Here is a 24,799-nt window from a genome sequence, read left to right as displayed (position 1 = left end):
GGCAATTTTGGCTCCCATCATATCACTGAGATCTTTCATTGTCTCAATCTTGTTTTTAGAAGTCTTGATGCTGAGTGGCGATTGAAAAAGCGGTGCTGTAGGGTGGAGGTTTTCCTGTGCTGCTGCCTGGTCTCCTGCGCAAAGGGGCTGCTGATGCACCTGCTTGGGACTGGGAAATAGGGCTGGGGGTCCTGCCAGCCTGGCCAGGTGTCAGAGCAGTGGGTGGGAAAAGCAGTTCACAGAAGCTGTCGTATGGGAGAAATGCAAAACTTGCCTCAACCATAGCACCTGGCTCTTTTTTTATATTTATCGATTTACTTTTCATTGTTGTTAGAGGGTGTTGATTGTCAGATCTATCATAAAGATGCAGGAGATGGGCAAGCTTGGGTAAATGGGCGAGTGTTTTCAACTGACTGCAAGTTTGTGTCCAAAGCCATAGAGCTGAAAACATCCAGTCTCTTGAGTAATCACCGACAGCATCCCTGCTGGTACATAATTGGGTATAATGCCGCATGAAAGCTGTGTGGGTACTGAAAAAGTAGTTTTGTGAATGAATGGCTGCTTTCTAGGTAAGAAACTACACCGGCAACGCAGTATTTTCTCTCCAGTAAGGATATGATTCTAAGATAGTAAAAGGAGCTGTTTGGGCCTATTGCTGAGGACTGGGAATGCTGCCATCAGAGCATGTATTAGAACACAGATTCCCCAAATACCGCAGACTGGAGATTCCTGCTTTGCTGTGTGTACATTGACTTGCCTTTACTGATGTTATGCAGAGCATAGCATCATGGTCTCTCTGCTGTCACGTTGTAGTGTTGACCTGCCCATAACTTTGATTAATTATATGACTTTGGGGTCTAACTTCTTACTATTTTTCCTATAAACAAAACCAGGATTAAAGGGTTCCGACTCCTCCCTCCTCAGGATATTAATTTCAATGAATGTATTATAGATGTCTCTATCTGATATACAGGCTTGTTGAGTAGCATTTAGTCCCACCCTAAGTAATAGGAAATAATGAATAATGTTCTTACCATTGTACTCCAACTGCTTTTGAATGAGGGGAATGTACGGAGTGGCCTCTGATAGAGGAACTTAATGCTGTTCCTCAAATTACTGCTATTCAGTGGGACTACGCAGAAAACTAAACAGAAAGGGAAAAGAACAATTTATGCCCGTCATTTATATTCTGCTGCCTCCCCACCCTGACGTGCAAACAGATGCCTTTCCCCCGTGCTTCCTTTTAACGTTTATTTGTTGTTTTTACAGTATTTTCTGCTCCCAGGGCTGTTGGCCTCTAGGTGCTAATGAAATGTGAATGTTTCCTAGACTCACCCTCTCCTAAGTATACGCAGTTCTGCAATGGCCAGACTTTTTTTGTATAACAAAAAGGAAAACAAAGATCTTCATCTTTATTTTTGCATTTGGTGGCATAGATAGGGGAAAATAACTTTCCTTTTTACTTTTTCTTTCCCCCCACATTTTTCAAGGGGAAAAAAGTGTGGCAATTCAGCCAAGTGTTGTGGGGGAGAGGGGAGATAGGGATGGCAGGGAAGCTGTACAGAAACACAGAAAAGCCCAATTTGGCTAGTTTCAAGTTAATTTTACTGTTTGGCATAACCTCATGTTTGAGTAGTTTAGCTTGGGCTTCTTGCCTGTGTGGTTTGTGTTTTAAACCAAAGAGCCACAAGGGAAGGAGGTAGGGGGAAGGCAGTGGGAGGGGAGGCAGCCCATGTTTTCCCCAGTGGCACATCCCTCTGTCTGCTGTTGAAGCCCTTTTTCCTCTTTGGGGTTTGACCTCAGGTCTCCCTTGCAGCAGGAATGTGTTTATTGCTCAGTGGTAATTAAGGGCAACTGGACACATGGTGGAGGACAGGTCTTGGCCACATGGATGGCTCTTGGAAGGGGAGCTGCGGCCCTGCTCTGCACTTTCCTGTTGCCTTGGTGGGCCAGCGAGCGGGTGGCCCTGCAGCCAGCCCAGCCTGGCCGAACCGCGGACCTGCATAAAGAGGAATTAATCTGTTGGCGAGGCAGTGAGGAGTTTTCAACCTGAATCTACTGTGTGCCAGCTGAGTGCTGTAACCATTTGGCTACTGGGAGCTACTTTCACTCTATTACGGCTGAATGTAGCCCTTTGTTGCCTTGGCTTTTATTCCCCGTGCCCAGCATCTGAACGTTTTTGTCATGATCGAAATAGTTCATTTCGATCTCCAGCACTGGTTTCAATGCAAGTTGGAGGGGTTTGTCCTTGAGTGAACCCTTCTGTAAGTTCAGCCCAAATTCATGAATAGTTTAGTCTTCCCTGAAACTGTGTTTTTAAATGAATAAATGATTCAGCAAGGGGAAGAAAAAAGTTCCATCCAGAAACAGCAATAATAACATCTGCTAGGCCTGCTTCTTTATTGTTACATGTTGGGTTTGTTGTGAGCCGTGTGGATTCAGTTTAGTCGATGAGCAAACTTGACTCCCTCAGACAAGTAAGGGCATTTGTTTGTTTGGATTTTTTTTTTTTAAGCCTATAGCTTTAAAAAGAGAGCTTAGCACCAAAAGCTGTGGTACTGCAGTAGAAGGAACTAGCTCACATGGTAACACAAACAAGATATCTAAGAGGCAACATAAACTCTATAATAATATAGGAAACGATTAGTCATTTTAAATTCATCCTTATTCAAAGCTGTTCTGGCTTTTAGGCATCTGTTCAGTGTTTGAAATAAAGGAGGAAGCTCTGGTGCTTTATTGGAAAAGTTGTTTCTGCAGAAGATCAGCTCAGTTGGAAAACGATGTTTTGGTCTATTTTGGGTCGCGTAGCTGTGTGGGCACCGTGTTTCTGGGGTGACTGAGCTACCATTTACACCCAGCTTTTCTGACACTTGCTATAAATGCACTCTGTGTTCTGTTGATGGAACTGCAATAAAATTTATACTAATGAAGTTAATGGAAGAAACCTCATAGGCTGCATATTATAGACACTAAGACTTAATATATATTGAAGTGTTCCTATGACATGGGAGAGGTGTGTGGAAGAACAATATAAGAGCTTAAAATGTTGCTGTCCTAATATTTGAGAATGGGGGTTCTTCATAAAGTGTATGTTGAAATGAGGTTAGAAGGGTATTGAGAACTGGCAATACCCTTTCAGATGAAATTCTAGTTAAATCAGGATAAAAATTAGAAGGAATAAAATTCTCTTCTCCAGTTGTTTCACTCTACAGTCACCAGTGTGGGTAGTTTGACTGTAGGGTACAAAGGACATTATTCACATAAAACAGTTTCAGTAAACCTGGAATATAAATTCTTTGAGTGAGAGTTAACAACACCACAAATGCAATTCATCATCTTCCATTTAAATATGAAGGTTAAATTCTGATAAGTCATATAATCTAACTCCAGGTTTTGATAAATTGGCTGGGAGATATTCAGTGGTAGTTGGATCAAAAATGTGGAAGATGTTATCAGAGACTTTCCCTTTTAATTACTGCCTTTTACTGTAGTGCTTGTGACTTTCAGTGCAGGATTATTGCTGGGCTTAATGACTGACTGTGCCACCTACTTCTGTCAATAAAAGGTAATTATTTTGTGTTTTTCTTCTGTGCTTGCATTGTCTCTGCTGGTACTGGATTCCTGTCTCTAGAGTAATAGCGTTTGAATGAAAGTAGGTAACTTCATATTCTCACATCCCATATAATGAAACATGGTTGTTTGAAGGACACAGAGTGCAATATTTTTTTTGGCACCTACAAAACCCTACCTACTTGCTTCTTATAGGTTGCTTTAATCTTGAAATATTTTCTAGAAACATGTCCCTGATTTTTAGAGCTATCTCCTGATAAGACATTCTAGTTGATGGTTGGTTTTTTGGGGTACATAGGAGAAAAATAAGTAAATAAATAAATACAAAAACCACCACGAAAGTCCACACCACACAACACTCAACAACCTAGAGATTATCTTGATAAATGGATTACAGTGTTTCTTCCTTCTTATATGCGACATCACATATAATCAGGACTTATCTTTTTGGTAGCCTGTGGCTGAAACCCCTGGGTAACACCCACTTGCTGGTCTCCCCTCTGTTTTAAAACAAGAAGGAAACCCCTTAGTTATCCAAACATTTTTCTGTTTGTTTGGCTTACTTGTAAGGAATGTGCTTTGGTAAGTGTCTTTGAGAGACAGAACAGGGACTAGGCTCTAAATCTCACAGTTTGGATTTAAAGCAGGCTCTGAGCACAGCCTTCGCATAGAAGCAGCATAGAGATAAAACCTGTATGGTGCAGGGGAGAAAGTGTTAAAACAGTGGATTTTAAATGGTTATGAGTCATACAGACAAAATACAGCACTAGAATAGGACAAAATGTCTTTATAAATAAAGTTCAGCCTTTAGGGGTTGTATAGACATCTGCCTTCAGGCCTTTTGGCATCTGGAGGCTTGTATCCCAATACATGGTATTCCCTTCTCTGGGTACATGTCTGTTTTTGTAGCTTGAGTCAGGTGATGGATCAGGCATATTTCTGAAGTGGGGCCTTGTCTGCACTGGTGTATTCAAGCTCATGTGTTTCTCAGTCATTTGAAAAGTCTTTTAACTTTGCACTGGGCAGTCTGGGTGCAGCAAACAGTGGTCTTTAGTTTGACTTGGCTTCGTATGCCTTTAGTCTCATTTTTATGGATCATCTTAGCTGAGTCTTTCATCTCGATAAAACTCTTCCCAGTTAGTGTCTGCAAGATGCCTCCTCACTGATGCTGACACACAGGGTGGGGGTTCTGCCATGCAGAGAAAGGATCAAACCCTGCTGGGTGTAGATCAAACCCTGCTGGCACCTCTTGCCGATAAGAGAAATTGGTCTGAAGTGCCTCTTCTTGTTAGTTTGTTTTCTGCAGTTAAACTGCTCTAATGTAGTTGCTATATGCACTGATAAAGCAGCATCTCCTAGAGATGAGGAGAGGCTGCAACAGCCTGTGAAGGATGCGCTGCTTTGTTCTGGTATGTAATCACACTTAGGAAAGCTTTACATTCTTTATTCAAACTTCTTTTTCAGGTAGTCACGTTTCTGTCAGTGTTATGTAACTCTGATATTTTTGACTATGTCTGGTGGTGGGTGAGGGGTGAGGGAATCCAGCTTTTGTGAATCACTCTTGGTTTAAACCTGGTTGGCAGGTGGGGAAAAAGAGCACAAGGCCAGGAAGGAGGCAGTTCAGGGAATGTGGTGTGGAAGTCTGCACAGCCACATCAATTAAAAGGTACAAGATACAAGGTTTTAGCAGCTGGAATGCAATTAAATTCCTCTTCACTCTTATCTCCCTTAGCTGCACATTTCATGCAGGTGAACAGCCACATGGCAGGTACCAAAGGCCAATTATTTATGGCACCTGACACAAGGCTTTGACTTCTGACTCAGCACCCTGCCTTCTCATGTGTTTTTTTAATGTGCTAAACTTTCAAGACTGAAGACCCCACCCAGCTGCGTGCTGCTGAGTGCTTAAGGTTTGCATATCTCCTATTTTATATTCCTGCTTTACAAGCTTTACTGTTGGCAAGCAGCACTTTATAGATGGTTATAGATGTTATCCCCCTAATCTACGGGAAATCTGGCTATTACGTGAGCAAATACAGTAAATGTGACTTGCGCATAAAACGTGATGCAGGCATGGAAGACTTGGTTTCATCTGTCTTGAAGTTTAATGTGGCTTTAGTATTTGAGTGGAAAGATGAAGCTTTGCCCCATGTGTGCACAGTGAAATGTGTAACAGTGAACTGAAGAGCTTCTCCTCCACCCCTCCATAGTTCCTGCTCCAGACATACAGACACATTTACATGGGTTTTCTTCTTTTCAAAGCTGTGGTACTCCTCAGCCTTAAACATGGAGATGAGAAAGTTTAGAAATATATCTTTAACTTTTTGTCTGTGTGTGTGTTTTTGTTTGTTTTAGCAAATAAATAATATCAGTAATTTTTTTCTCTATCTGGTTTTGTGTATGTGCTTGTTTCCTCCCCAAATATTATAGAGATGTTATACTTTACCTATTGCAAAGTATAAAAAATTAAACACTAAATGTCAGGCTAGATAGAAATATCTCTGATATGGAACTGGTTTTGCTCCAATTTGTTATTCTTTTGGTTGGAAATGCTTTACTACAGTTTATTGTAGGCATTGTTTCATCTTTAGCATGTGAAATGCATACAAACCTGTATGTATATAAATCATAGAGTTCTTGTCCTTCTAGGCTTCCAAGGCATTTATGGTGATGCAGGGAAACTGTTTCTACAGTTTAACTCAAGGTCAGAAAGCTTCTAGAGAAGAAGCAGTGATGTTTTTCAGTTTCTGTGATTGTGGTTTGTTGAGGACATAGGAGCAAAAGACAATACATCTAATGTTTCAAAGACATTGAGCATATAATCACGGTGAAATAAAATCAAATCTAATCTTGTGACTTTCAGTTTGAGTCAAAAGAATAGTTAACTGAAGGAACTGTTTAGGAGGATGAGGAGTTGTGATTGATTCTAGTACCTGCTACTCTTCTTTCATCCCACCATACTGTATGTAAGTATTAAGACTTGTCTGAACTACATTGAGGATACCTGGGGGACATCCCTAGACCTGAATTTCTATCCCAAATATGCTTTTAAAAAATAATTTGACTAAATGGGCTAATAACATAGGAAAAAGAGAGATACTGAGGAAGCCCTCTCCTACCCCAGTCTCTTCTGCAGTGTTGGTGCAGTATTAGTTCTTTTTTAATATCTCACTGTTTCTTTGGCCACAGTTGAGGCAATAGTTGCTACTACAGACTCTGCCAAAGTGACATCCTGCCAAAGTGTGTGGAGGATGGTACTGCACTTGCTGCTGCCCCCTTCTTGTTTGACAGTGTTACCTGTAATGGCAAATGTTGTGGAGGCCTGTGTGACAAAATTATTCTTAACAGTGCACCACTATTTCTAATAAATCTTCAAAGCGCTTTTAAAACATTTTGCCAAGGCGATCTGATAGACAGGAGTCTGCCTGTGTATAAAATATATTTATGTGCCTTCAAAAATGTAACTTTTATATAATTTTTCTTTTTAAAATCTTGTGCTCTTAAAATTTGCAAGAAACATCTTCAAGTGGAAGGTGAATTTCTGATTGAAATAATTTTGCTTCATCATTAAACTTGCTGGTAGTGGATATTCATTTAGTGGCAGTTGAAATCAGTTGGGATTAAATTGGGTAAATTTAAGGAATGTTTGTCTCTCAATTGCATTTTTTAAAGGTTATTTTCAGTAATCTTTTATGAAAACTTTGGATTTGTCTGTTAAGCCCATGCAATGGAAAGAACCATACTTTTGTATTCTGGTGATATAGATAGCAGAAAATCCCTAATTGTAGGGAAATAGGAAAGGCTATGGGAAGCCATATCAGTGATATTGTTGCTCTAAGTGAACAATGACCAAAATGTTGTAAAAATTGAGTTTCAAAAGCTTCCTCTGTTTCTTGTTTCAAGTAACATACAAGGCTAAGCAATCACTGCACCCTGATACAATATACAGGTTATTTGAAATGAACATGTTTTGAGACTCATCGTAAATAATATAAACATATCTTCCTCTTATATTTAAGAGTTTGAAATGAGGTAGGACCTATTTGATCTGTATCAGAGCTAAGCCAAGCATACAGATCAGCAGGAACTCCTTCATGTGTCTTGGAAGCAGAAAGAAGCCATGGATATTATTTTTTTAGAATAAAAAGTTTGCAGCTGGCCGGGCTGCAGTGTCAGGCTGATCTCTGGTTCTGACCCTGCATCACCCAGCCTTTTTCCACCATAGATGGTCCTCCCAGATGGCCATGAAGTTGACCTTTGATAGATGTGTCTGTTGACTGGTGAGAGAGAGCCCGTGTTGTTGTCAGTGAATAACTTCTCATGCAGCCCCAGTGTATTCATAGAGGCGAGTCTGGCAATGGGGTGCTGGCTGAGCCAATTCTCATTCCTGTTTCTATGAAGCTTCTGTTCAAAGAGAAGGAGAAGAGAGACTCTATCAGAGCCCTAGATGAACTTACTGGAGCTGTACAATGAGATCTTTTGTTCTCTCTCAGGAGTACTACTACATGTTTAGATCGCTTGCAGTCCATTTGTCTTTTGCTACAGTTCAAATTCATTAAAGGATTAAATGGGCTGACAGTTGCAGGCAAACCTCAGGGGTATCCCCCCATCCCCAAGTTGCTGCGTCTGAAAACAGCATATGGGAAAACATTGTTTGTTAAATCAAATTGTTTGTGATAATTTGATCCATGTAGAACAGCCAGATCTCTGACTTGAGAGTTGAAAAAGGTTTAGCACCACATTTTTTGCTATGAGGCAATTTTCTTTAGTTTTGAAGAAGTTAATCAAATGGTACAATACAAAACAATGCAGCTGAAAATGCGAGATATGGTAGATAAGTGCTGTGAAGAAGTTCTATGGTCCAGCCAGTAATTTATTGTATAAAATTACTTCCCTCATAACAGGTTTGTGATGCTTGAAGATGCATTAAGCCTGCCTTAGCCAGAACAGCATGGTGTGATTAGTTCCCATGATCTGCATCTGAGCCAGCGTTTACATCTACATCCATACTTCATGCTCTAGTGTGGTCATCCTTAGCCTTGTACTTTCCAGAATATGTCAGCTTTTATGGGAATTTAGGCATATTTCATTGGTCTTAGTCACTCAGGCTGAAGTTTGACGGTTTTATTGGGGCCTCTAGTGGTATCAAGACTGCATTACCAACCCAGAGCTGCTCTTTGGGGGTGGTGAGAAGGGGTTGCTTTTCTCCCTCCTGCTGAGTAGATTTACCCAGCTATGGGGCATGGGCAGTGCTGTACAGGTGACGTATTTGGATCCTAATGGAGCATTTTATGTGGAGTTGGAACTGAACGTGCTGAAGGATCATAAATAAATGGCAATAAACAGTAACAGACCGTGAAGGAAGAGATGAAGGTTAGCGTGAGAGGTCTGTGTGTCGGGCAGTGGTCACAGGCTGGTTTCCCCCAGCTGCACACCTCATTGCTTTGTAAATTAGGAAGCTTCAGGACCCTTTGAAGGGAAAAAAGATATAAACTGTCCTAAGAAAAGTAGAGAAGTAAGGCAGGAAACAACAAGGCTTGTATGTGCCAGCGTTAAGACTGCAACAACAACAAATATTTTCTGTCTAGCAAGACAGTTTTGAGCTCAGTGTGAGCAAGCTTTCACGGGCCATGGTTCTCCTGTTCCCAGACAGGGTGTCATAAATCAAAAACTTGGTCTTTGTTTTCTATGCAATCATCTTTCTTCATGTTGTATTTGAGCTTTTGTGTAAGTTTTTTAATGCCTTTACAGCTAGTTTTGCTTGGAAAAGTCTCAAACCAAATCCAACTTGATGTTGTTCTCCTTGTAAAGTATCTTTTAACACTTTCCTGAGCTAAGACCGTGTAGAGTATAAAGTGTCAGGCTCAGGAAAGTGAAATCTACTTGGGATAAGAAACATAAGTCTCAGTTGCTCTCATCTGAGCAGATCTGAAATAGGGCCCTGTGAGGAAATGCCCCTGATTTTCATGACTGAGCTGCAAGGACCAGGCAGCTGCTGGCTCTGCTGTGTGTTTTCCATCCACGGTGCCTGGGTGGCCAGCCCTGCTGGTTTGGGGACAGTTAGCATTGTGTCATTGCCACACGAGTCTTTTATTTTTTTCTTCTTTTTTTTTCATTGTATCCTGCTTCTTCCAGGGTGTGCCTGAGTAATGACTCAGAGTGAAAAAATAGTGCTGTTAGGCTGCAGGCAGGAATGTGCCTTGTGCACATGAAATAAAGGTTGATGTTTTCTTAATTTTGGAAGAAAATGACTGGCAGTGATAACTGAAAACTCCTATTAAAAGGGGAGATTTTTCAGTTCAGGCATTGCTCATTACACACCCAGCTGCAGTTCCACTGATGTCAATATGATATACAGATCGAATAGGATAACAACTTGGGTTTTACTTAAGTAGTTGTTTTAAATATTACTCATCGCCATTCTCAAGGAAGCACACTGTTCTATCTGTAAACTCCTTCAGCAGGATCATCTCTGAAGAGAAATTACGTGTAGGACTTACTGGGTTATGCGAATAATTTAAACTTGTTGAAACTTTTCAGCCTTTCTCCAGGATGGAGTTTTGTTGTTGTTCTCTGGGTTGGAAGACTGCAGGATGCTTGGAGATAGGCTGCTGAACTGCAAGGTGGTTTGCAGCACCTGCTGCCTATAGTTCATCAGGAGCTGCATGTTTGGAGGAAACAGAGAACTACTGGGTTGCACAGCAAAGTTTTAAACTGATGTTTCATCTGAAAGCCATTGGAATGTCTGATGGTGCTTCCTAGGGTCACTGGTGAGAGAGCTATCGGTTGCAATGCAGTTGTGTTTGGTGTCTGGGCCTTTTATCGGCCTGTTTCCCACCAAACCCTGTGCTGCTTGATCGTGGGTATTTCGGTCGCTTGTTTATTTTCTATGTGGATGGGTAGGTGAATCACTTCCTTGTATCAAACCACAGCAAAACTTACCCAAGAAATCTTTTCTTGAAGGTAGGAATGAGGAAGGGGAAAACAGATCTAATGCATGCAATTCAGATGAGATCCATTCTATGGGTTTTGAAAATTCATTTTGGATATGTTGCCCAGAAAACTCCACGCTCCCAGGCTGGCCATCTGAGAGGCAGATACAGGTAAAATTTTGAGAAAAGTCAGGAAAGGAAGAAACAAATTTTTCCAGGTTGTTTCACCACAAATTTTCACCCAGTATCTCATTTTGGCTTTCCTACAAGGCTTTTCTCTTCTGCAACATTTTTAGTTCACTGGAGGTACTGCACAAACCAGAATCTCCTCATCTGTTTTCATAAAAGCCAGCGGAAAAAATTATATTTGGTCCCTCTTTAGAGAAAAACTTGCTTCAGGAAAGACAGAATTTAGAAATGTCAGGGGGTAAAATATAAATACATGCAAAGTGGAAATAGGCTTTCCTCTTTCACATAACTGCATAATAGCTCGAAATAGCTTGTGTGCAGTTTTGTAGGGCTGTTGACTGTTCTGGGTTTTGTATAGCTTCCTAATACAGTGTGGTGTCCTAAGCCAGGCCAACCCTACCCAATTAATAACAAGCATCAGCTCATGCTTCTTTCTTCTGGGTTCTGGATCTCCATCTGATCCCATGCAGTCTTGTTAGTGGAGCTGCTCATTTAGGGTTAAAAGAAGACTCCAAAGATCTTGCAAAAACTTAGTGTACTGCTTCCAAAATTAGAGCTTTTTTTTCCCCAGGATAAACCCACTTAAACCAAACATTCTGTGAAATGTTTTCTTGTGGATGGGCTGTGACTGCCTGCTTAAGATACCAGAGGGAAAACACGCGATGCTGCCATTTGCCGCAGCATATTTTCAGTTCTCCATTGGAAGTGAATGTGTCATGTTATTGAGGTCATCTAGAGTTAATCTGAATTGAAAAACCTGTTGTGGGTTACAGTTAAAATGAATTTAGCAGAGCCAATATACACTGGAAAAGGAAAAAAAAAACCAAAGCAAACAAACAAAACCCCTAGCACCAAATTCCGAAAGTAAATAATGCTAAATGAAGCTATCTAACATAGCTGAATATTAGCTTCTGACTTAGCCTCCTATTGACTATTTCCTCCTTCACGTAGTAAGGACTTGATACAGGAGGGCTGAGTATTCACAAATGCTGCTGAAATGTGTAACTGAATTGTTAGCGTACCTTGGAGCAAATCTACAGCACACAGGCTTAATCTACATTATCTTTTTTTCTTTTCATACAATTAGCACAGAGGAAAACTCTTGCTTTTCTTGGCTTCACATATCTTTAATTATGCATTAATGTGTATGCATTTTATAATAGTATAACAGTACAATGATTTGTGCATAGAAGTTGTCTGCTTAAATGCAGAGAAATGCTTTGCAACTGAAGATTTACAACATTTTAGGAAGAAGCTAGGAAAAAAGGCAAAATAGTACACAAGTATGCTTGTTCATTTTCCAATATAATATTTTTTTCACCCCAAGCCCAAGAAATTTCCCAAGAAAGACTCGAACTAGGTTCATATAGGTTTAGGCACATAGTTGTATGCCCCAATTTGACTGATCTAATTTTTCTTGCCTGGTGCTGTAAGCCTACAAACTTCATTAATTTGGACATAGTGTGGAAATGAATGAGGTGAAACAGTCCTGAGATGGGTTGCAAGAGACTGAAACATTTCATCTTTCCAAACCCCATCCTGTCTCTGAGACTGGTGTCTCCTGCAGAAAGGTGTCACTCCCTGCTCATTTAGACTTCACGCTCCCAGTGAAGTGGGAAGATGTCCCCAGCTGGAATAGCACTCAGTGCCTTACAAATCCTAGAAAATCAGCAAGTATTGGAAAGCTCTATCGGGCTGTGAATGCAATACCTGGGCAATCCCACTTCCGTTGTTGTGAATTCCAGGGTTTAATTTTCACTTTGTGACCTTGAATAAAACCTTCCTGTGCCAAGTGTGAAATATGAGGTGACAGAGCAGCCTGCCAGTGGCTGAGTTACAGCATCTTTGCTGGTTAATGTTTGTCAGCTGAGCAGCAATGACTGAATGTCTGCAAAGCGAAGCTTGGAGGCTTAAAACCTTTGTGATGGTTGCAGTGTGGTGATTTGCCCTACAGCCCATAGTTATGGATGTGGGACAACTAATGGTAGGTGAGCATAGCAGGAAAAAAAAAGTGAGACCAGAGTAACTTGGACAGTGATCTTAATTATGCTTTTGTGAAAGTGTATTGAAAAAGAATTTGGAGACCACTGTGACAACTTGGTGGTATTTTTGTGGAGCTCCTCCAAACTGAGAGTGCTGGGTGGAAAAGAGATCTGAAGGTACACATGTGAAACATCGTTAGCTTTGAGAAGGGTGTGATTAATTTCCTGGCTTTTTGCATCTGAGTCATGAGGCACACACAGGGGTGAGCACACAAGAAATAGCAGCCTCAAGTAGTGTTCTCGGAAAGGATTTGTGGCTAAGGGGGTTTTTTGGTTAAGATTTTTTGGTTTGCTCACTTTGACTGTTTAGCCAGCTTCTTACCCTTGTATTTACATGAACCAAACCCATGTTGTTTGTTTTGGAAACTGGAGCACCCCAGGCAGGTGGGCTGCTGTTGACGAGGGTTTTCCTCCAGTGCAGGAACCCTGACTTGATTGGCAGCAGAACCAAGCTGATCTGGAGTCTTGAGGCCAGCAGAAGGGGAGATGCTGCCCTCGCCCCTGCTGGTGACCACCTCCTGTGGCTCTCCCAATCAGTGTGTACAAGGGGCACATTTTAAACCCTGCTCTTGAAAATATCTAAGTCTTATCAAATATCAGTAGAATTTGGGCTTCTCTGTTACTTAATATTTTTGAAGATGTTTTCCTACAGTACATCTTATTTCTTCCTCTATAAGATTACCTGGGAGACTAATAATAATAATTCCTCAGTTAGGTAACCAACTGTATAACAACTGCATGTATTACACATACCACCAGCTCCTGGTAAACAATAAACTGCACACATAAGGAGCACAAGACAAAGCTTGTGCGAGTGCAGATGAATTATTCCGCTCCTCTAGAACATACAGTTCGAGCCTGATAAAAGGCTGTGGCTGTGTGACACACGAGAAGATTCATTTGCCGTAGCTGATGACAGTGCCAAGTTTGTGTATACATACCTCTCCTTTGTTCAGTTGACATGTTCAGTGTTTTTGTCTTTTCTTGATAGGTTATTTTCTTGGGGAGGGATGTTCCGCTCTCACCCCAAGATCTAGATTTTTGGTGAAAAAAACCAACCCAACTCTATACATGAATAATGTGGATTTGTGTGATTGGAAAGAAAAGCGGAAATGGCAAGGCTCCTGGTATACTAGATGCAAACACAAGGAGAATCAGGTGTTCAGCACAAATATCCTCTGAAATAATAAACAAATGTTTTGTATAAATAGCATCTCATTAAGTAATAACATAAGGCTGGAGAGCAGTTCAGTTCATGGCTTGTGTTGAAAAATACAGCACGGAATGACTGAGTCAGGCAGGCTGACGCTTGGGAATGGGATCATTTGTTTTGTGTGGTTTTGTGTTTCAGGAGGAGGCCTGCCTGCTGCTGACACGATGTGCTTTTTTGAATTTGGTTTGCACATAGGGTTCTGAAAAGTCAGAGGGGTATTGTTAAGGGTATTGCCAAAGTGTGTGATAAACAAAAGCAAGTAACATGATGGGAAGCTGCTCATCACGTGACAGGAGTTTTAACATAACTGTCCTTCTGTTATTTGGTAGTTGTTAACAAAACCCACACATGACAGTACAACCAAGTTTCTGGTAGCTTGGTAATAATTTGCCATTAGATCAGGTGGCTGTAGCTGGGGGTGAAACAGGAATCAACATGCTGCTTATTTGAGCTGGCAGGGAAGAAATGGGGAGGTGAGAAACAGGGGTGTAGGGGACTTGGCAGTGTCATACCTGTTTCTCAGTCATGATGTCTGTCCTGTTGCTCTGGAAGGATGCTGTGCCTTTGAACCCAAGATGTGGGCAGAAGGAGATTAGGAACTTTGTCATCTTCAGGCAGCTTTACAGAAGATAAAGTAACTGAAGGACAGGCGTGAATTATATCAGGCTTCTGCTGTTTGTCTGTAGAGCTGCGGAAATCACTGTGACTTACTCAGTACTGTGGTGGTTTTTGTTGGTTTCATTCTTTTTTGCAATTTCCCTTTCTTATTAACCATAGCATCTTTTTGGCTTTGGTTTTGGATTGCCCAGCTTTTCAGGGAATCTCACCTGCTGCTCATCATTCAGCACCTGTTTCTATATAGCTTAGCGCTTGTACTCTGAGCACTGCATGGTAGTGTTTTCCTGTCCTAACAGTGGCTTTTTCCTTTGTAGCCTCTTCTTCCTTGGACACTTCTTTGTGAAAGAATACAGAAGGGCTCTTGACCTGGGTACGGACAAACATTTCCTTGCTTCCCAGTAGCCCTGCAGTTTGGCTGGCTCAAATATTCAGAAAGGTTGAGGAGAAGCCTCACACTTGTATGTAGGACGTCTGTGTCCCAAGTAATGTCCTTTGTGTCCTGAGTTGTCAGTAGGACTGTGCTAGAGAAGACCAGGCGTTAGTTCTGTGATGCTGACAAGTGTTCTTTTGCCTAGAAAGTGTGCCCAACCTCTTCTTGGTGTGGCATCAAGACCATTGCAGGCTGGAAGGGGGTCTCTCCACTCGAAGCTGGCTTCTGCTACATTTCTCATTCCTGTAAAGCTGGAGAGGTTGCTTCTAGTGTTGCTCGTAGTCAGCTGGCCTGCATCACCTTTGAGGAGAGTGCTTTTTGGAGTCTTTCATATGGAGAACAAGATGATTTAATGGTATCTTCTGACTATTTTTTGAGGGTCTGTCTGCTTGGGCCTGTGACTGTGATGTGGGGAGGTACTGCTGACAGAGCTACTTGTGGTACCAGCAATATGAGATCTGGGACATGAGTGATTTGGGATTCAAGGTTTGGGTTGTTGTGATATAGCTGCTTATTTTGAATTAGCTTGTGGAATTGCAGAAACAGCTAAGAAACTGTCTAAGACGACAGGGTGGAAAGAGAAAATGAGACAATTTCAAGTACATGAGATAAATGTGTCAACCTCTGCAATCAGCAGGCTTGGTGCATTGTGTGGGTAAGGCACCATCTGTCATAAAGCTAGTCTGGGTTTTCTAGGAGCAACACCATATAGAGTCCAACCAAAGGACCAGCCCTTCTGCAGGTGGTGTTAGCGCAGCCAGGGCTGGAGATATGTCTCTGCCTGCACCCATCGTGATGCCAAACCAGACCCAAAAGGGCAGGGGCAGAAACCTTCTGTGCTTGCAAGCCTCCCTGGCACAAAGCACTGTGACCTGGGGACCTGCCTGTCCATGGGATGTGTGTATCTCTGTATGCTTGTCTTCACCATGTCGTGTGTAGCTTTTTAAGGTGAATCATATTTAATCTCTAATACAATTGCTGAAGTGATCTGTTTGTTACATGACAAAAGTGGCTGCTGCAGTCGGTTGGCCTCAGCTGGCTACCAGAGTCTCAGGGGTTTCAGGAAATCAGAGTTTCCCTCTCAAGTGCCTGCAGATCTCAGTCTGGGGCTTTTATTTCGCTCCTTCAGGAGCATTTTGTGCTGCCATCTGGAGAGAGATGAAGAAAACAATTTCCAGGCCAGTTTGCACACTAACAGGAAGGGAAATGGCTTCTTAGGAGGTAACAGCATAGAGCTGAAAGACTGAAAAACACTTCCAGAGCAAAATTCTGGTGTGCTTGTCAGTATTACTAGCATAGTAGTTTCAGGTTGCACTTAAATGACAACTGCTGATACTTTGTGATATGTACATATATGTAAACTAGATTTCAGAATATATACTAAATGTTCTGGACTCTTACTACACAGAGTTAGTTTCAGAAAATGCAAAACATTTATTTTGTGAGAAGTAATAAAGTTTATACTGCAATAGGAGGAAAGAAAAGTTCTTAGGAATTAAATCTAATTTGCATCTGCGGCTTTTTGTGGGATAGAGTTGAAGTGTCTTCTAACTAAAATCTTGTAGGTTTTGGTTTTAAGTTTATGTAGAATCATACGGTCACTTAGATTGCAAAAGACCTTTAAGATCATTGGGTTCAGCTGTAAATGTAACACTGCCAAGTCCACCACTGATATGTGCAAAATAACCAGCATATATTTTGCAAGCTGGTTTTGTGACAAAATAAACTGGTTGGTTTAAAAAAAAAAAAAAAAAAAGAACGTGGAAACTACCATTTTAGTAGCATGTATGTCATGTTTGTTTCTTCTCTCTAATAGTTTGGTATAATTTTGGTGTTATTTTTTATGTCAGTAGATTTTTAGGTATCTCTTTTGCAGGTTGAAAAGTCTGGAATGCAATAATAGATATTTTTTTTTTCACTGATGCTTTTTCTCCTTCTGTGTGTTAATTAAACTCATCCTTATTTTAATTGAGCTTTAATTTCTACTTTTTTTTTTCCAGGTCAGATGTACAGTTGCCTGTAAGTATAATTCTGTTAATTATATTTTCTTTTGTATGTAACTCTCATTATCTTAATTTCTTTTAAGAAAGAATGAACAGTATCAGCTAAGTATTTAAAAAAAAAAAAAACTTCCTCAAAAGAATTTTTAGAAATAGCATTCAAAAATATTAACTTGCTTATTTTAGTGACTGTAATTTCTGCAGTGCATTTAAAGATATTTAAAGATATAAATGTGCGCTTTAATCTCTTTGCTTTTCAGTTTGTAAAGAGTTCTAGTAAAATCAAATACAAATGTGTGTGCTTTGAAAGACTGGGAAGTGTACTTAAAGGCAACACAAAACAATCCAACCCCAAAACAAACAAACAAAAAAGACACTCAAAGTGATGCTTTAAGGATTTTCTGAAGTGAGTACAGCACCTGCTGTACTTGCCAAGATGACAAGTTTTCATGTGGCAAAACTTTCCAAAAGTGCTTACAGATGAGTTCTGCCTTGATACCATCAGAGTTGCATGAGTTAGCCTTTACACTTCTGGGCCTGAGTCAAATCTCTTTGGGCTGTGCTGTATCTACCTGAAGTTGTTTTCTGTAGGTACACCGGGTCTCTTCCTTCCTTGTGGGAACATGAGGACTTTTTTGCTCGTATACTGAGGGGAAGAGACAAAGTTGCTATGGCAGGTTAAGTAAAGCAGCTGGCTTCTGATCATGCGTGAGGAAGATACACACTGCCAGTTTTGTTCAGTTCTCTTCAAACAACACTGCACTGACAAAAAGAACAGATCATGGTTGTTTTCATCCAAACCATGAGCAGAGTCAATGAATGACCAAAATAATGTGGCAATCTCTTAACCTAATTCAAATCAGCTGAGAGAAATAAAAAGTGGTGAAACCAGGAAATGTGCGGTGAAATCTCTGTAGGAGAATGAACTGGGAAAACAGAAGTGATTGCATGTCTGTGCATTTTTATAAATAACTGTATTTTAGCAAATGGGAAATGCAGAAGTTTTGCAAAGATACTTATTGCTTTGTGTTCTTTCTTTCAGGCACTGAGGGTTGCAGCTCAAATAATGAAACTGAAGAAATGGGAACCAGTATTAATGATAACTTATCAATAAACTTTACCAGTGGGAACAAAACCTATGGAGGTGTAAGGTCATCCAGGGATGTGTCACAGTTCGACAGGACAACAACTGATGAGAACAATGTAATAGGTAAGTGGGTCAGAATGTAACTGGATTGTGAATCTTCAGGGTTTTTTTGCTTTTATACTGTGTTAGCGTTTTAAGCCCGAACTCTAGTGCAGAGTGCAAAGAGCATTGCAGGGGTGTGGATCCACCTCCTTTACTGGACTAGAGAATGAGCTGCAACAGTTCAACCGTACTGTGAGATACAGATTTGAAATACGTATGTAACAGAGCACAGCTGAAGTACACTACCTAGTACAGAGGGTGCTGTATCATGTATCTAGAGGAGAACTATGTGAATCTTGCAGCTAGAAAGACCAGCTTAGGAAAAACTAGCAACAAGTTGTGTGGTTCAGTCTTTCTCAGCACCCTGCATGAAGCTAACAGCTGCGGCAGGATGATAATCACTGCTGCACCTAGATGGTTTTACTCCTTGAGATGAAGAGAAACTTGAAGTTAGGGGAAGAGTATATTGCAGAGATAGCAACTGCACTTTGCAAAATATGAGGATGGCTTGATTATTTTCCCAGGCTGATTACTGTTCTACAGAGATCTGTTGTCTGGGTAGGGCAGGGGAAGAGTGCTTTACGTGTTTGTCAGAAAAAATATTTTAATCTGCAAGAACATTTGTTTTTGTTTTGTTTTGTTTTTCTCTTACAGAGCCCAGATTGGTTTTTGATCTCAAGGCAGAATATGTTGGCATGACTTCTGTGAACTTAATATGGGCAGTGAACAACGCTACTTTCAACTCCTCCATGTACAAGATAGAAGTTGGAAATGGCACGTCTGTTAGGAACCTGATGTCCAATGCCACCGAAGCTGAAATTACTGAGTTAATCCCTGGCACAATGTATAATTTCACAGTATTTGCAGTAGTGAATGATAATGAGACAGAAGGAAAAGGGATATCCATAAGCCTGTATACAAGTAAGTCACAGTTGCTCGCAGTGCTGTTTCTGATGGACTGTGTTTTGCTGTGCAGCTCAGGGCTCTGCCTACATATGTGAGGACTGTAATTCCATACTATTGTGTATAGACATGATATTTTAGTCTTGAAGTCTGATATGGACTATATGCAAAGGATGAGATGTTAGTGTGCAGCAGAAACATAGCCTTGATGTTTTTGTTTTGTTTTTAATTATTGTCCTTCCCCACTTTCCCCTGCATCATCATCTCTTTCCTGCCTACCTCTCCAGACTCCCAAGGGAAGCCCTGGGAGTGCTGGTACAGCACTGACCTGTGCTTCAGCTTCAGGCTGTCAAAGAGAGATGAATCTCACTTAGCGTGACTTTTCTTCAGTTCTCTCTTGCTGCCCAGTGATGCAAAAGCCTCCAAGAGCATCTGGTGATGATGTTGGGGTGCTCCTGCTCTCTGAACAATGAGTGATGTAAAAAGAGTGTGTGGGTGTGTCTGTGTTCCTTCTGTCCATGTCTGGGAGCAAAAGTTCTTGACAGGTTGTTGTCTTGCCTTTCACAGAGCCAAGTCAAGTCCATGATCTCAAGGCAGAATATGTTGGCATGACTTCCGTGAACTTAACATGGCCAGTGAGCGACACTGCTTCCAACTCCTACACGTACAGGATAGAGGTTGGAAATGGCACCTCTGTTAGGAACCTGACGTCCAGTGCCCCTGAAGTTGAAATTACTGAGTTAATGCCTGGGACGATGTACAATTTCACAGTATTTGCAGTAGCAGCTGACGGTGAGACAGAAGGAGAAGGATTGTCCATAAGCCTGTATACAAGTAAGTAACAGTTTCTTGCTGCCCTATTCTGCTGGGCACCTCAGAGCTCTGCCTACCTGTCTGAGGGCTGAAATATTGAACTTTGGTGTATAGATGTGACGTTTTAATCCTGGAGCCTAATTTGGGCTGTCCACTATGCATGGGGTCTTAATGTGTGGAAGAGACATCCCTGCTTTACAAATAAAATAGACAGACAAACCCCACCTTCATTCCTTTCCATCCTCATATGGGAGATGAATTCCTGTCACATTGTCACATACTACCCACAGGTATGGGTGGGAGGAGAGGTGACTGGGATTAGTCTGTCCCATTGGTTGGAAAAGAGTATACAGGATATTTAAGTTCTGTAAACAAAAGCCTTTTGTTTTGCAGCTTGTTCCAAATTGGCAAATGATTTGATGGCAGAAGGATTTATGTTATTTAGGCACAACTGGTAAACATAAAATGTATGCGGCATGTGGGGCTGTAAACCTTATGTTACTATATTACTTACAAAAAGGAAAGCAAAAGAATAGAAATATAGGAAAGAATGAGAGAGAGAAAGGGATTTCACCACCCTTATAGCTCTGTGATGTGTATGATAGGGTTGTAGTCTCAGATCCAGTGGTGTGCAGTATCCTCTAGTGTCTGGTTCAGTTCCTGCAGTGAGCCTGGTGGGCAGAGGAGTCCTCAGGATGATGAGTGTGCTACCAGTGCTTGCACAAGTGGGCTTTTTATAGACGGCTGGATCACCTGCTTGCATCATCTTTTGTGCAGGCGTCAATGGGGGGTGATTGTGAAAGACCAAAGAGTCCTGAAGGGTCTCAGGCGTTCTGGGGTCCTCTCCCTTAGTGCCATCAGAGCATGGGGCTATGTGTCCTTCGACATGCCCTCCACCTCCGTATCAGCCAGCCTGCCTTTGTCTGTGGCTCCTTAGCTTGTTCTTGACATGTAAATTGCAATTCACCATATTGTGATCTCTGGTCTGCTGCTCCTAGTTATGTCCCATCTCCTGTGGCTGGATGTTGCAGAACCGGTTTTGCCCACAATGTTTGAGACATTACCCTTTTAGTCTCATGCACATGTACTCAGTGAGCCAACTAGGAAAGATGTCCTTCTAGACTTGCTATTTGTGAATAGAGGAGGGCACAGAGGAGATGCATCTGCTTCGGCCAAAGTGATCGTGAAACGGTTGAGTTTAAAATTTTCAGCCTAATAAGAAAAAAGAGTTGCTATGCTGGACTTCAAGAGGGCAAACTTTAAGCTGTTCAGGGAGCTACTTAGCGGAGTACCCTGGGAATCTGCTTTTAGGGGCTTAGAGGTCCATGAGTGCTGGTCAGTTTTTAAGAACCACCTTTTAGAAGCATAGGAGCAGGCAATTCCATGGTGCAGAATGTCAAGCAAGCAGGGCAGACCAGCTTGGCTGAGCAGGGAATCACTCGTGGAACTCAGGAAGAAAAAGAAACTGTATGATCTCTGGAAGCAAGGTCAGGCTTTGCAGGAAGAGCACAGAGCTGTGGTTTGTATGTGCAGGGAGAAGACACAAAAGGCTAAAACTTATTTAGAGTTGAAACTGGCCAGTGTTGTGTCAGATAAGAAAAAGCTTTTTAAAGTATGTTAATAGCAAGAGGAGGTCTTAAGAAAATGTGGGACTGATACTTGAAGATGGTCACCTGACTAATGGGGGTGAATTCAAAAACGAGACATTCAGTGCTTGTTGGTTGGGTTTTTTTGCCTCGGTCTCTAATGATGTGGTGAAACAAATAAATAAACTTAACAGCAGAGTCAATTATACTGTTAAGCAGGCATTCTTTATTCTATTGGCCCTGGGGAACACTGAGGATCATCCTCCATAAGTGCTGCAATGACTAGATGCTCTTGCATTGCTTATATTCACATAATTATTCCACATTCATTACAATTTTTGGAAATTTTTAACATGCAATACATCTATACTAGGAAGTAATTGGTAAAGTTAGTTGTAATTGGTTAGTTTCTTACTTACAGTACATCTATTAAATACTGATTAAATATAAGCTAAGCACTCTGCTTCTAAACAATGTATTACTTAATCTTCTGTCTCCCTCTTGTCACACAGAAGGATCTAAAACTTGAAAAATATCCCCTTGTTTTGCAGGTGGTTAGAAAGCATTTATCATGTCAATTGGTTAATGATGGGTACATCTTTTGTAACTTAATCACAGTATACGTTAATTTAGCAGCTTCTCTTCAATGGGTAGACCTTGGGCTATGGGTCCCCTAAGCTGGAGGACCACAAATGCAGGAACAGTGATTTTCCATTTGTGGACACTGAAACTGTAAGGGACCAGCTGTATCAGCTGAATGTTTACAAGTCCATGGGGCCTGATGGGATTCATCCCAGAGTATTGAAGGAGCTGGCAGACATTATGGCAGGACCCCTCTGGATTATCTGCCAAAGGTATTTGGAGCCTGCGGAGGTCCCTCCTGACTGAAAGCTACACAGTGTTATTCCGATCGGCAGAAAGGATGTGAGGGAAGAAGACCCAGGGAAGTAGCCCTGTTATTCTAACCTCAGTTCCTGGAAAAATTATGGAGAAGATCATACTGGTTGCTGTCGAAAGGCATTTAAAGAATAACGCAATTATCAGGCATGGTCAGCATGGGTTCACAAAGGGAAAGTCCTGTTTAACTAGTTTGATATCCCTCTATGAGAAGGTCATCTGCCTAGTTGATGAAGGGAAGGCAGTGGATGTGGTTTATCTGGATTTTAGTAAGGCTTCTGACACTGTCTCTCACAGCACCCATCTGGATGAGTTGTCCAACTGTGGGATGAGCAGGCTCACATTGTGCTGGGTCAAGAACTGGCAGAGTTCAAAGTGTTGTAGTGAATGGGGCCACATCTAACTGGTGGCCAGCTGCTAGAGGTGTGTTCCTCAGGGTTCAATTCCAGGGCCAGTTCCGTTTGATGTATTTCTCAACAATGTAGATGCAGGAGTTGAATGCACCATTAGCAAGTTTGTTGGCAATACCGAACTGGGAGGTGCTGTTGACTTTGAGGGACAAGAGGCCTTGCAGAGGGATCTAGATAGATTGGAGCACAGGGCAATGATTAATGGCATGAAATTTAACAATCCAAACATGGGGTTCTACACCCTGTGATGGAGTAATGCCAGGCTCAGGTATAAACTGGGAGAGGAGTGGCTAGAGAGCAGCCCGCAGAAAGGGATCTGTGGGTGATGGTTGACAGCAGGCTCAGTGGGAGTCAGCAGTGTGTGCCCCAGCAGTCAGGAGAGCAAACTGCATTCTGGGGTGCATCAAACACAGCATAGCCAGCCAGTCAAAAGAGGTGATTCTACTGTATTCAGCCTTGGTGTGGCCTCACATTGAGTACTCTGTGCAATTTAATAAGGATGTGAAGGTTCTTGAATGTGCCCAGAGGAGGGCAACAAAGCTGGGGAAAGGGCTGGAAGGAATGTCCTGTGAGGAGCAGCTGAGGACTTCAGCCTTTTCTAGATTGGAGAAAAAGCTGAGGGGTGACCTCATTGCTCTCTGCCTTTCTGAGGAGAGGACATGGAGACGGAGGTGCTGATCTCTTCTCCCTGGGACCAAATGACAGGATATGTGGGAATAGTTCAATGCTGTACCAGGGGAGTTTTAGGCTGGACATTAAGAAGCATTTCTTGACAGACAGGGTGGTCAAACACTGGAACAAGCTTCCTAGACAGATGGTCAATGCCCCAAGCCTGTCAGTGTTTGAGGCATTTCAACAATGGCTTTAATATATGCTTTAACTTTTGGTCAGACCTGAAGTGGTCTGGCAGTTAGACTAGGTGATTGTTGCTGGTCCCTTCCAACTGAAAAGATGCCATACCCTGCCATACCGTTCTCTTTCCTGCCAACCTCTGCATTCCTAAGGGAAGCTCTTGGAGTACTTTGGACCATCAAAGGGAGATAAATCCCACTTAAGATGACTTTTCTTCAGTGCTCTCTTTTTTGTCCATTGGCGCAAAAGCATCTTGGAGTGTCTGAAAATGTGGCGAGGGTGCTCCTGTTGAAGAGAGTGATGTCATGATGTGCCTGTGTCCCTTCTGTCCATGTATGAGCAGATGTTCTTGACAGGTTGTTGTCTTGCCTTTCACAGAGCCAAGTCAAGTCCATGATCTCAAGGCAGAATATGTTGGCATGACTTCTGTGAACTTAACATGGGCGGTGAGCGACACTGCTTCCAACACCTACACATACAGGATAGAGGTTGGAAATGGCACCTCTGTTAGGAACCTGACGTCCAGTGCCCCTGAAGTTGAAATTACTGAGTTAATGCCTGGGACAATGTACAATTTCACAGTATTTGCATTAGCAGCTGATGGTGAGACAGAAGGAGAAGGATTGTCCATAAGCCTGTATACAAGTAAGTAACAGTTTCTTGCTGCCTGGTTTCTGGTGGGTTGTGTTTTGCTGTGCAGCACAGGGTTCTGCCTACCTGCCTGAGGGCTGAAATATAACACAGGCCTTACCTGGGCTGTCTACTGCGAATGGGGTGTTAACATGTAGAAGAAACATAGCCTCAATTTCTCATTGTTTTATTTGGTCTTTTTGGTTTGTTTGTTTTTAAACACTAAATCCCCTCCTACCTCCCTCTCACCCCAAAACAAAAAATCCCTCACAACAACAAAACCTAAAACCAGTGATCCAAGAAAAAAAAAAAAACAACCCTCTGCCTTCCCCTCTAACCTTATCTCTTTCCTGCCCACCTCTCTCTGGACTCTCAAAGGAAGCCCTGGGAGTGCTGGCACAGCATTGACCTGTGCCTCTGCTTCAGACTGTCAAAGGGAGATGAATCCCACCTAAGATGACTTTTCTTCAGTTCTCTCTTGCTGCCCATTGAAGCAAAAGCCTCCAGGAGCATCTGATGATGTTG

The 24,799-nt window shown here is 41.8% G+C and overlaps 1 protein-coding gene across 1 annotated transcript in view; it reads left to right on the top strand.

Moving 5' to 3' along the window:
• Positions 1-24,799, top strand: part of PTPRJ (protein tyrosine phosphatase receptor type J) — a gene marked incomplete at both ends in the record, with an annotated part of 75,433 nt that overhangs the window by 32,756 nt on the left and 17,878 nt on the right. The window contains 5 exons of the mRNA XM_080345454.1: positions 16,995-17,013; positions 18,037-18,204; positions 18,838-19,104; positions 19,654-19,920; positions 24,023-24,289. Of these exons, the coding sequence (XP_080201580.1) occupies positions 16,995-17,013; positions 18,037-18,204; positions 18,838-19,104; positions 19,654-19,920; positions 24,023-24,289 (988 nt within the window). The remainder of the gene's footprint in view (positions 1-16,994; positions 17,014-18,036; positions 18,205-18,837; positions 19,105-19,653; positions 19,921-24,022; positions 24,290-24,799) is intronic.

This window comes from Nesoenas mayeri (assembly GCF_963082525.1).
Source record: "Nesoenas mayeri genome assembly, chromosome: 5".
Taxonomy (NCBI): domain Eukaryota; kingdom Metazoa; phylum Chordata; class Aves; order Columbiformes; family Columbidae; genus Nesoenas; species Nesoenas mayeri.
Note: the sequence above shows the minus strand (reverse complement) of the source record. Positions and strands in the feature narration are given on the sequence as shown.